General features: G+C 42.3%; 1 protein-coding gene across 2 annotated transcripts in view; it reads right to left on the bottom strand.

The window, feature by feature from the left end:
• The window catches only part of pde8a (phosphodiesterase 8A), a 27,333-nt gene extending 14,238 nt beyond the window's left edge, over positions 1-13,095 (bottom strand). For both annotated transcript variants that reach the window (XM_048167819.1, XM_048167820.1), the window contains exons 1-3: positions 12,249-13,095; positions 1,190-1,246; positions 1-115 (exon numbers count right to left, since the gene is read on the bottom strand). The exon at positions 1-115 is cut by the window's left edge and continues 76 nt beyond it. In XM_048167819.1, the coding sequence (XP_048023776.1) occupies positions 1-115; positions 1,190-1,246; positions 12,249-12,383 (307 nt within the window). In that variant the 5' untranslated portion in view covers positions 12,384-13,095. The remainder of the gene's footprint in view (positions 116-1,189; positions 1,247-12,248) is intronic.
• Positions 13,096-13,405: the final 310 nt, after the last annotated feature.

Here is a 13,405-nt window from a genome sequence, read left to right as displayed (position 1 = left end):
AACTCTCCAGCGCCGCTTCTGGCGTTCGGGCCACATTACACCTGAACCCGGCGCGCTCACAGGCCCAGCAGAAGCCGTTACTCTGAGCGTCGTCTTTGGCAAACACTAACAGTACCTACAACACACACACACACACACACACACACACACACACAAAATGAGCTGAGAAATTTATAAACGTGAGCATTTATAACATTAACATGAGCACAATATCATGTTCATTTGATTCACTCAAAAGAATCACTCGCTCAAACGAAACGCTGCACGTGTGTGTGTGTGTGTGTGTGTGGACGGTTTAGATGCGCGGCGTGATGATGTGTGTTCTGAGGGAATGTGGGATCAGCTGGGTGGACAAAAACAGGAAAAGGAAATCACTGTTTCACTGTCCAACAGTAATTAAAGCTCAGCAACACCGGCACAACACCTCAGCACTAACCCAAACACTTAACTCAATGCTAAAGCTAACTCTATGTTAATGCTAACCAAACGCTAATGCTAACCCGACGCTAGGGCTGCACAATTCAGACAAATAATTTAACAGTATTCTATGTAGATTTTGCAGTATTGAATATCATTATTTTTCGGTTATTTTTATTGTTGACGGTACAGTTCAAGAGCTGCTCCAAATACGGCCCACAAGACTTTATAACCAATCACAGACGTGTGTCCATTGAGCACATGAATGTCACGGCCAATCAAGTTCAGAGGTCATTGGGCTGGAGAATGTGGCTGTGTGGCTGAATTGTGAGCATCTTCCAGAGGTGTATCTGCGTACTTTCAGGATTTAGGACGCTCTGTGTCTCACATGAACCCCAGACTCGTTTGTTCTCGAGTTTCTACACAGGTTATAAAATTCAGTGACATCACAGGCCTTTCAAATCATCCCGACGCCACGTGAGTCTCTACAAACACGCTGAGATGCAACAGATTCATGGAGTGATTGCTCACGTGACGCTCTTCTCACCAGAAACCTCAGGACACACGAGTTGGGTCTGATCCACTCAACCCGCCTAAAATTAGCTTGGAGAATTAATGAGCGATAATGAATCTCTCAATATAGAACACACACACACACACACACACACACACACACACACCATAATGAGCAGGATATTCTGCATGTTCCCTGAAGTTAGAGGGAAACCTACAGAGAACGGATAAAGAGTCATGTGAGCTGGAGCAGCCGTACCTGCAGTTGATCTTCATACAGCTTCATCGGTCCAAACTGCACCTCCGTTAACGTGCTCTGAAACGAGAACAAACACACTCAGTGACCTGAACCACAGATCTGACCAGATACAGAGTTGATGAATCTACAGATCCCAGCATCCTCCCTTATGATGCTCAGTTACCATGGAGACCATTCCTCTGTGGGAAAGCATCCCAAAAGATCATCATCATCATCATCATGAGGCAACATGAGAAAAGTGATGGGAAACACACGCGGTGAAGGTTGTGCGGTCCGCAGAGACTCGAGGAGTTGATGGAAGAGCAGCGTTGGGTGATACAGATGAACATTTACATCAACAATTTTGCAATTGCCCTGAACGTTTTTTGTTTGTTTGTTTTTTTATTTTTGGCCCCCATGAAAGAGAGACAATCTGGATAGAACGCTATTGTTACAAAGAAAGTACATACAAATTGTTTACTCCACGATCAACACCAGATATATGGACCGCTTACTGCTTTCACTGTAGACGATTTGAATTAATTAACTGATGCTCTTTACAACAGAACTTCAGCTGAACAATGACACTTTTAGAGCTGCTTTAAAGCCGAACTGAACTCCGTTTGCATCGTTGAATCATTATTTTCCTGTTGTTCACTGTAAAGCTGCTTTGAAAGAATCTGTTTTGTACGAAGCGCTATAAAAATAAAGGTGAGTTGACTACTAAATGAACACAAAAATCAACACGACAGCCAGTGCCACAGTTCCTCAACAGACCGTCCGTATCGGTGTGATGAATAAGATCCTCAACTGGATGGAACTGGAATAAATACTTTGAATGTTGCGATCCTATCAGACTTATGATAGCAACCTGATTCGTAACAAAGCACTGTTCGCCAGAGGAGAACTGGCCCCCCGACTAAGCCTGGTTTCTCCCAAGGTTTTTTTTTCTCCATTTTAACACCTGTTTGCCACCTGATGTCACCTGATGGAGTTTGGGTTTCTGGCCGCTGTCGCCTTTGGCTTGCTTAGTTGGGGACACTTGACATTTGATATTCAATAGTATTCTTGACATTTATTCAACAGTGCTTTGATCTGCATTGACACTATTATTTAAGAGCTGCTGTGCAGCAAAATGATGTACCAGTTATCAATGTAAAGCTGCTTTGACACAATCTGCATTGTAAAAAGCGCTATATAAATAAAGGTGACTTGACTTGACAGAAGGAATATAAAGTGCACTTAAGCTATTTTAAAGGCTCCTAATCACTTCAAAAACACTTTAATGTTCTCATAATATCCACTGCAGCTTCAGCAAAGATTCGTCTAACTAAGGTTTTGTATCGTGTGAATGTTAACAATTCTGATTCTGCTTATTGATTCCGTTTTATCAATTCCTAATTACAATTAGGTTAAAAAAAATAAATAAATAAAAAATTTAATTAAAAAAACACACAACTTTGATATCATTCTCATTTATTCTAAGTCTTTTTTGCAATCATTTATTTGTATCTGAATACTATGAACACAAATCAACAGGCTGAAGAACACTTACATGAGGAACGTTTGCCAATCATGGTTTAAAAATACCATAGCAAAAACAACTAGCCTAACTAATATATATTTCAAGCATTATTAAATACAATTAAACACTCAGTAAATAAAAAAAAGAGCAAACAAATTAGCAATCGCACAAATAAATACAACTGAACTAAAATACGACTGAAAATATTTCAATATAATACATTTATTTTCAGCTATTCAGGTACAGAAACTAATAAACATTTAAAATAACACTGCACTTTATAAATAACCAAACATAAATCAAACATTTAACATTATTATTGAGACGCAGCAGGAATATTAGGCTGCCGTCACTTTAAGAGTTACTGTTATGCATTTTCTTTGTCAAATGTTTACATTTAAAGACAACTAACTGTGTTTACGAGGATATTTTGACATATTTTTGTATCGTCTGTTCAAGTGCAAGGCGACGCGGGAGAGAGTTCAGTGCCGTATCACACGCTATACAGTATGAGAGACAAATTCAAACAATTGCGCTTGAATGGTTTAAAGTCATATTAAAATACACATTGATAAAAGAAATCGAATTTTTAATTTTATAACAATTGTTTTATCAATGAAATTTATTTTCACATTAAACAGATTAATGTTGATATTAATATGGTAAAACGTGTTATCAAATGCAGAGCCGTCAGTCTGGCTAAAAGAACGTTCGGATGTTTTATGCACCAATCCGTATGTTTTTTCTTTGTACTTACATTAAAATACAAACACTCATGAATTTAAAAATGGTCAAAATGGCTTTATGGGTGATTTACACAAACTCATTCTGCTGGAGTTTCATGAATGTGACAGACAGAATCAAATCAGCTGTGAATTCATTACATAAGACTGACACACACTTACAGTGAAGTTACACAAAGACCTGTGTGTGTGTGTGTGTGTGTGTGTGTGTGTGTGTGTGTGTGTGTGTGTGTGTGTGTGTGTGTGTGTGTGTGTGTGGCTCATGGACAGTGACACTGTGGCCTCGTTTCCACCAGATAATGAGATTAGTAAACCGCCATCAGCTCGCGCACATCTCACGCAAACGCTCCATTTAAAGCTCGTCCGACAGCAAGAACTTCCTTTGTGAACTTTTATTCCATTCATTCATCTGCTGCATTGCTATTGGCCCAGCTAATGCTTAGCCCCGCCTCCCCTCTCTCTTCAAAGCAAACATGAGCGGAGACAGAGCTAAGCTGCACTTTCAATCAGAGTGACTCCATCAGGCTCTCTGTAGGGCCGCGTCATGTGGCCAGTTAGCTGTAATTTGGTTGGTCGGTCAGTCATAGTGAAGAAGGGTCAGAGCTGAACTACTACAAGCGTCTCACAGGATCATCTGCAGCGTGAAAACCTGAGACGTGAACAGATGGATTAGTGTGAAACTAGCAGAGCAACAGCACATGCAGTGACACAGACTTACACACTGCATCCTGTCTGCTCACACTCACACACACACACACACACACACACACACACACACACACACACACACACTGCAGCAGTGGCTTTCCACTGAAGTGAATAACAGGAAAGTGGATGACATTGTTGAGAGGGCAGACGTCAGCGTGAGAGATATAGAGGGCAAAACGCTTCCTCACGGCTCACTTCAGGGAGCAGCGCTCGGGGACGACACACACACACACACACACACACACACACACACACACACAGGTATACAGAGAGCCGCTTACACCTCTGGTCTCTCCTGACAGTCATGTGTGGAAAAACACGTCTTCTGTACCGCGGGGAACGACACAACGGCAAACAACAGCTGATCACACGACAGAGTTTACCAACATAACCAGACTAAAGGAGCTCAGAGAACACAAACACTGCGCTGGGTTAGTCTGACTTGCTTAAATCAGAGTCAGTTTGGGTTAAAGTTACTCCAGGTCAGTTAGTTAGGCCCAACTGTAGTTATGGTTAGTTTCGGTTGAGCTCTTTGAAGAGCACGAACGGTCCGTCCTGTCTCATCTGCTCGGTTTGAACAGACCAATAATACAAACACACGACCGGCACCGTCACACACACTGGAAACATGCTGTCTGAATGATAGAGATAGTGTGTGTGTGTGTGTGTGTGTGTGTGTGTGTGTGTGTGTGTGTGTGTGTGTGTGTGTGTATATATATAAGAAAATCATGCCAGAAAGCAGTATCTCAGAGAATGTGTGTAAAGCAGTGATGAAGCTCTTCTTCAGGCCTCATTCAGTAAAAGCTCTCTTTCTCTCCAGGTATTTTTGTCTTGATCCAGATTAGCCAAAGCCGAGCCGCTCTCAGCGCCGCTGACACACGCAACACACACACACACACACACACACACTTTCACACGCTGGAAAACAGATGAAAGACACACGACCCGTCAGACAGAACCCTGATATGAAATTAAAAGTTTTGCACAGAATCAGATTCAGACGCTGATATGAACTCATGACCGTTATTGTGACGTGACGTCTGTGTCAATCTGCTACACACCCAGAATAGCAGAATTAAACTATTACGGTTTTTAAACGCACTTCTCAAAAATGTATATTATTTATAAAAACATTGTTTTTAAGCAATCACACACTCAAGAGTTTTTGTTCACCCACATTTTAATTTATAAAAACAGTGACGCTCTGCATTTGACAAATTATTACAAAAATTGTTATAAAAGTATTCTCATTTTCATTTGATTACATTTCAGAAAACTAAAAGTTTAAGTAATTCATTGCTTTTTGATTATTAAACCATTAAAATGAAACCCAGAATAATAAATAAAACAGAAAACGAGAATACAAAGGGAATTTGAGGGAAATATCACTGTATTTCAAAATATAACAAACAGCTCAGCTCAAATGTGTAGCAAACGTACAAAACGCTGTGGCGTCACACTACAGCGAACACACACGTGTGTGAGAGAGACAGGGGCTGCTGGGAATGATGACGATGACGTCATTTCCCCCCAGGAAGAACAGTTATTGCACATTCTCAGCTCGGCTCGTCCCTGTGCTGCATTACTTCCTGTCTGTGCCGTTCAGATCTGCACAAATGAAACGTCAGTCTCACACACACACACCTGTCAATCATCTGATGACAAACACACACACACTTCTAAAGAGGGTCTAGTTCACATCGACATTTATTGAGACACAGAACAACAACTGCATGCTTGCAATAAAATATTGAAAACATCTCAAATAATTTGACTTTAAGGACATGCCTTAAGTAACACACACACACACACACACACACACACACACACACACACACACACACACACACACACACACACACACACACACTCTCTCTGGCTGAATCCGGTATTGAGGGTTACAAACTCAGAACAGTGGAGCCTCAGCCAAGGCCAGATAAACCACTAACCCTATATCAGCACCGCGCACACACACACACACACACACACACACACACACACACACACACACACACACACACACACACACACACACACACACACACACACACACAGAGAGAGGAATGTTGTGAGACATGAGAAAACCATCGTCAGACCTTGTACTTGAGTCTTATCATGGACAGAAAGTCACACAGATGCTGCTGCGCCCTTGATTAACACACACACACACACACACACACACACACACACACACACACACACACACACACACACACACACACATCAGAACAGCTCATTGATGAATGAGTAAATGAATCAGCCAAAGCTTCTCTGTTCAAACTGTATGTAGATTCAAGAGGAATCACAGTTAATATCAGTTAACATGAAACCTGCAGAACAACATTCATGTGCAGAATTCACCCGTAACGTTTCATGACGTTGTTATTAACAAAAAACGTTTTGCATCTTCATTTCAAACAACCGCTTTAAACTACTTTACAGTTAAAATAATACAAGTTTTGACAAAAGTAAGTAAGGGATAATCCACGGCTATCTGTGGAGGCACAGAACCGCCCGACGTGAAGCGGAGTGCATTCAGATGGATTGATGCACAGCTAACCGTGGATTATCACGCTTATACCATGATCATTTAACAGAAGTGACAATTTAAAGCTGTTATTGATGTTTGCAGCGCGCTTTGACCGGAAGGATAAAAACGATGATTATTGTGGTCAGTTACAGCTTGTCAGATCTAGTATTCTGCCCACTTTGAATCAGACACAGAGATAAAGTAGTGCATAAGAAATGTATTTATTTGAACGGCCAGCGTAAACATCGCTCGGGACACGACCCAACCGTCACTCGCCCGATCCGGTCAGTGCTGTATCACGAAAGTTCATCATTTGCAGGTGTTTTTAAGCTTTGAAGAAGATGTGAAAGAACTCCATTCATAGTGTGAGGTTTTGTGCGCACACATCTGAGGTTCAGAAAGCTGCTTCTCAGACACAACACTACACTATGCGGTGCTATTTTACCTTGATTATTCATTTTCGACCTAAAAATTACTGTTAGACTTGCCTGAAAAACATGAAAAGCAGTGTTTATTTTATTTGTATGTTTGTTCTTTTGTATTTTGTTGTTGATTATTTGTTATTTTATTACAGACAATTTACTTGTCTTTGACAATATTTGTAATTTATACGAGATAGGCTAATAGTTTATGGTGTCACAACCTTATTTATTGAGGTTATATGTCAAAAACAACGAAGACAATAACTAGGCCTATTCTATTTATTTATTACTTTTTTGTTGTGAGTGTGTGTGTGTGTGTGTGTGTATTTCAATAAAAACAGTGCACTAATAATAGAAGTGATTAAATTGACTTGTGCATTATACGGTTTTATTACACACCTTCCACCCAATTAGAATCAAGTATTCAGACAGACCATGGTATAAAACATTTTATAAAATGATAAACTTCACTTACATCAAGCTGATAAATGATTGTGACTCGACCTCATGTTGTTCCAAACCCGTAAGACTTTCATTCATCTTCGAAATACAAATGAAGACATTTTACTGAAATCAGAGATTTCTGTCCTTCCATTGACAGCTACGCAAATACCAATTTTTCCTCAAAGAGATCGTAAAATTAATCCAAATGAGTCGAGTGGTTTAATTGAGTTTTCTGAAGAGACTCGATCACTTTATATGATGAACAGATTGAAGTTAGTCTTTTATTCACATATAAACATTCAACAGCTCACACATCAGATATAGTCAATGGAAGCTTCAGCAAGAACCAATGAGGTTCATTCTGGTGTTACGCAGCACGCTTGAGCTTCAGCAAGAACCAATGAGGTTCATTCTCGTGTTACGCAGCACGTTTGAGCTTCAGCAAGAACCAATGAGGTTCATTCTCGTGTTACGCAGCACGTTTGAGTTTCATAAGAACCAATGAGGTTCATTCTGATGTTACGCAGCACGTTTGAGCTTCACAAGAACCAGTGACGTTCATTCTCGTGTTACGCAGCACGCTTGAGCTTCAGCAAGAACCAATGAGGTTCATTCTCGTGTTACGCAGCACGTTTGAGCTTCAGCAAGAACCAACGAGGTTCATTCTCGTGTTACGCAGCACGTTTGAGCTTCAGCAAGAACCAACGAGGTTCATTCTCGTGTTACGCAGCACGTTTGAGCTTCAGCAAGAACCAACGAGGTTCATTCTCGTGTTACGCAGCACGTTTGAGCTTCAGCAAGAACCAACGAGGTTCATTCTCGTGTTACGCAGCACGCTTGAGCTTCAGCAAGAACCAATGAGGTTCATTCTCGTGTTACGCATCACGTTTGAGCTTCTTCAAGAACCAATGAGGTTCATTCTCGTGTTACGCAGCACGTTTGAGCTTCAGCAAGAACCAATGAGGTTCATTCTCGTGTTACGCAGCACGTTTGAGCTTCAGCAAGAACCAATGAGGTTCATTCTCGTGTTACGCAGCACGTTTGAGCTTCAGCAAGAACCAATGAGGTTCGTTCTCGTGTTATGCATCACGTTTGAGCTTCAGCAAGAACCAATGAGGTTCATTCTCGTGTTACGCAGCACGTTTGAGCTTCAGCAAGAACCAATGAGGTTCATTCTCGTGTTACGCAGCACGTTTGAGCTTCAGCAAGAACCAACGAGGTTCATTCTCGTGTTACGCAGCACGTTTGAGCTTCAGCAAGAACCAACGAGGTTCATTCTCGTGTTACGCAGCACGCTTGAGCTTCAGCAAGAACCAATGAGGTTCATTCTCGTGTTACGCAGCACGTTTGAGCTTCAGCAAGAACCAACGAGGTTCATTCTGGTGTTACACAGCACGTTTGAGCTTCAGCAAGAACCAATGAGGTTCATTCTCGTGTTACGCAGCACGTTTGAGCTTCAGCAAGAACCAATGAGGTTCATTCTGGTGTTACACAGCACGTTTGAGCTTCAGCAAGAACCAATGAGGTTCATTCTCGTGTTACGCAGCACGTTTGAGCTTCAACAAGAACCAATGAGGTTCATTCTCGTGTTACGCAGCACGTTTGAGCTTCAGCAAGAACCAATGAGGTTCATTATCGTGTTACGCAGCACGCTTGAGCTTCACAAGAACCAGTGACGTTCATTCTCGTGTTACGCAGCACGTTTGAGTTTCATAAGAACCAATGAGGTTCATTCTGGTGTTACGCAGCACGTTTGAGCTTCAGCAAGAACCAATGAGGTTCATTCTCGTGTTACGCAGCACGTTTGAGCTTCAGCAAGAACCAATGAGGTTCATTATCGTGTTACGCAGCACGCTTGAGCTTCACAAGAACCAGTGACGTTCATTCTCGTGTTACGCAGCACGTTTGAGTTTCATAAGAACCAATGAGGTTCATTCTGGTGTTACGCAGCACGTTTGAGCTTCAGCAAGAACCAATGAGGTTCATTCTGGTGTTACACAGCACGTTTGAGCTTCAGCAAGAACCAATGAGGTTCATTCTGGTGTTACGCAGCACGTTTGAGCTTCAGCAAGAACCAATGAGGTTCATTCTGGTGTTACACAGCACGTTTGAGCTTCAGCAAGAACCAATGAGGTTCATTCTGGTGTTACACAGCACGTTTGAGCTTCAGCAAGAACCAATGAGGTTCATTCTCGTGTTATGCAGCACGTTTGAGCTTCAGCAAGAACCAATGAGGTTCATTATCGTGTTACGCAGCACGCTTGAGCTTCACAAGAACCAGTGACGTTCATTCTCGTGTTACGCAGCACGTTTGAGTTTCATAAGAACCAATGAGGTTCATTCTGGTGTTACGCAGCACGTTTGAGCTTCAGCAAGAACCAATGAGGTTCATTCTGGTGTTACGCAGCACGTTTGAGCTTCAGCAAGAACCAGTGAGGTTCATTCTGGTGTTACGCAGCACGTTTGAGCTTCAGCAAGAACCAATGAGGTTCATTCTGGTGTTACGCAGCACGTTTGAGCTTCAGCAAGAACCAATGAGGTTCATTATCGTGTTACGCAGCACGCTTGAGCTTCACAAGAACCAGTGACGTTCATTCTCGTGTTACGCAGCACGTTTGAGTTTCATAAGAACCAATGAGTTTCATTCTCATGTTAACCAGCACGTTTGAGTTTCATAAGAACCAATGAGGTTCATTCTGGTGTTACGCAGCACGTTTGAGCTTCAGCAAGAACCAATGAGGTTCATTCTGGTGTTACGCAGCACGTTTGAGCATCAGCAAGAACCAATGAGGTTCATTCTGGTGTTACGCAGCACGTTTGAGCTTCAGCAAGAACCAATGAGGTTCATTCTGGTGTTACGCAGCACGTTTGAGCATCAGCAAGAACCAATGAGGTTCATTCTCATGTTAACCAGCACGTTTGAGTTTCATAAGAACCAATGAGGTTCATTCTGGTGTTACGCAGCACGTTTGAGCTTCAGCAAGAACCAATGAGGTTCATTCTGGTGTTACGCAGCACGTTTGAGCATCAGCAAGAACCAATGAGGTTCATTCTGGTGTTACGCAGCACGTTTGAGCTTCAGCAAGAACCAATGAGGTTCATTCTGGTGTTACGCAGCACGTTTGAGCATCAGCAAGAACCAATGAGGTTCATTCTGGTGTTACGCAGCACGTTTGAGCTTCTGTTTGTTTCCTGGTCAATGTTTATATGTGAGTAAAAGCCTAAATTCAATCTGTTCATCATAAAGCAACTGTGTCTCTTCAGAAAACTGAATTAAACTGCTCGATTCATATGAAATAGTTTTACAATCTCTTTAAGAACTTTTTGAATTGACAAAGTAGTAGTTGCGTAGCTGTCAATGGAAGGAAACAAAGCTCTCAGATTTCATTAAAATACCTTCATTTGTGTTTCGAAGATGAATGAAAGTCTTACAGGTTTAGAACGTCATGAGGGCGAGTACATGACCTTTTTCATTTGTGGGTGAAGTAACCCTTTAAGCCGAGATGTAACACAAGTCTTTTTTTCTGTATTTTGACGTACAGCAGAGTGTAACGGATTACTGAAAAGAAAACAGGGCGGGGCTTGGTTCTATTCATCGTTTGTTGATTTGATGTTGAGATATGGGCGTGGCACTCAAAAACTGAGGCGGATCTGAATGTTAGTCTGCAGTGGATTGCAGAGGGGCGGAGTTTAAGGGGATGAAATGATTGGAGAAGCCCTGCATACATCATCAGACAGAAGTCTGTCGTTTCATCTGACATTACAACATTCTGATTAAACATCACGAGGTCAAATTAAACAATGAAATGGATGCATGGATGAATCGTTCACAATAAGCTCTATAACACGCATTTAGAAAACGGATGTGAAAAATATATAAAATATAAATAAAAAATGAATAAAGTAATAATATAATAAAGAGTTGAGTGTGCTGTGCTTAACAGACCGAACGAAAGGTGATAATGATCGGTGATCCTGATACTGAAGAAATTAAAGAGAAAACTGTGAATATTATCAGATCAAAACCAGTTCAACACACTCGCCCTAAACTCCTGCATACTAGCGTACTGTCTGTAGTGTGCATATCTAGTCATTTAGTCCAAGCTACTCCTCAGATTTGACATTCTGGCAGATTCGTCACATTCTGCTGCATTATCAAAAATTAACACGTACTACATCTAATCCCATGTCTTGTTTTTAAACCTGACACAAGCATGATATTCTTTGAAGTGCATGAATATGATCAGCATTAATGTATCAAATTATTACCATCTGGTACTATAACAAACAAGTGCACTAAACACTCACTATGACACTGGGAAATAACCAGAGATGCAAACTTCATGGAATGAGAGAAAAATTCAGCTGTACAGAAGATAATAGTGTCATTATTCAGATCAAGTTTTGTTCTCATCTGATAAAAATACTGAAAGTGTCTTTTGAACCCCAACTAAACAAGGCCAAGATGAAAGTGGCAAGAAACACAAACTCCACGGAGAAAGCAGACTGTGATTTATGATTCCAGCTCCTTCTGCAGCTTCTTCTGATTCCAGCTCCTTTATCCTTTTTTGTGAAGAAAGTAAGTTTGGGGAGACTAAATGACGGTTTCTGGGTGAACTATCCGTTCCCAGTGGATCTGACTTCAGGCACACACACACACACTCGGCTCAGGGATGCTGGATGTGGACACTCACACTCACACACTCACCTGACGGGCGTTGGGTTTGATGTGGCCCGGCTGCTGAGCGCAGTTCTGCGGCGGAGAGTGCGAGTCCTCCGACTCTTTCCCGCTGTGATAAACCACCCGATCGGAGATGTGGATGCTGGAGGCGCAGCCCATCATTCACCCGCGCGACGCTCCTCTCGTACTGCGCTAATAGGAAGGATTCTCTCTCAGATCATCAAGACGATCGGATCGATCAGATCTATCGATGATCAAATAGAAACTCTGCTCATGTTGCTCCTCAGCCCCTCTGCGCGTCACTCGCGCGCGTTACTCCTCATCCTCAGCGTGCGCGCATGAACTTCTCCTCTTTTCTGGCGGATTTCAGGCTCCGGCTCGATTCACGCGACGGTTTCGTCCATTTGTGCGGCGCGTTCGAGCGTTTATTCTCCTTCGACAGGCGCCAAACACACCCGACGGGTCCGCACGGCCTCTCTTTCAGCCGCAGTCATTGGGAACGAGCCGGCGTGTTGATTTCGCTCCCCATCAACAGGCTGAAATCTGCCGCGGAACGCGCGATCCGGCATTTATGACATCAAACGGGCCGTTAGATGAAACTCCGGAGCGGCGCGTCAACGCGGACCTCGCGGAACCTGACTTAAACAGCAGCTGTCAATCACGGGCCTACGATTCTGCCTCAGACGGACGAAAAAAGGGGACGCGCGGCTGCCAGAAGACGGAAAGAAAGGCGTTTGCGCGTCGCGAGTTTCATGACGAAGAATAACGCGCGTTGAGAACATCAGCGGCGCGAATGTGACAGCAGCAGATCCAATAAAAGCACGCGCACGGATTGACCTACAGCCTCGAATGACGTCAATGCAAATGAGCTGCGTCGGGCCAACGAACGGCGGCGTGCGCGCGGAGGGGAGGAGCTCGCGCGCGGAGGGAACTTTAAAAGCGCGCCGCGGATGGAGTAAAAATGCAGTTGTTCTGAACTTGTCATTTTAGAAGAAAGCCACATATATATATCTATATTTTTTTAATAAATTGCGTTACTTTATTTAGCTAAGCATTTTTCAACAAATTGATCTTCCCATTTTGTAATCATTATTTGGTGCAAAATCAAAGCTTTGTTATCAAATATAACAAATAAAAGTCTGGAACTAAATTAGTTGATTAGTATAATTTATTCTGAAAACGTT

The sequence above is a fragment of the Megalobrama amblycephala genome, linkage group LG19 (genome assembly GCF_018812025.1).
Source record: "Megalobrama amblycephala isolate DHTTF-2021 linkage group LG19, ASM1881202v1, whole genome shotgun sequence".
NCBI classification, from domain to species: Eukaryota; Metazoa; Chordata; class Actinopteri; order Cypriniformes; family Xenocyprididae; genus Megalobrama; species Megalobrama amblycephala.
This window is presented reverse-complemented; position numbering and strand designations above follow the sequence as displayed.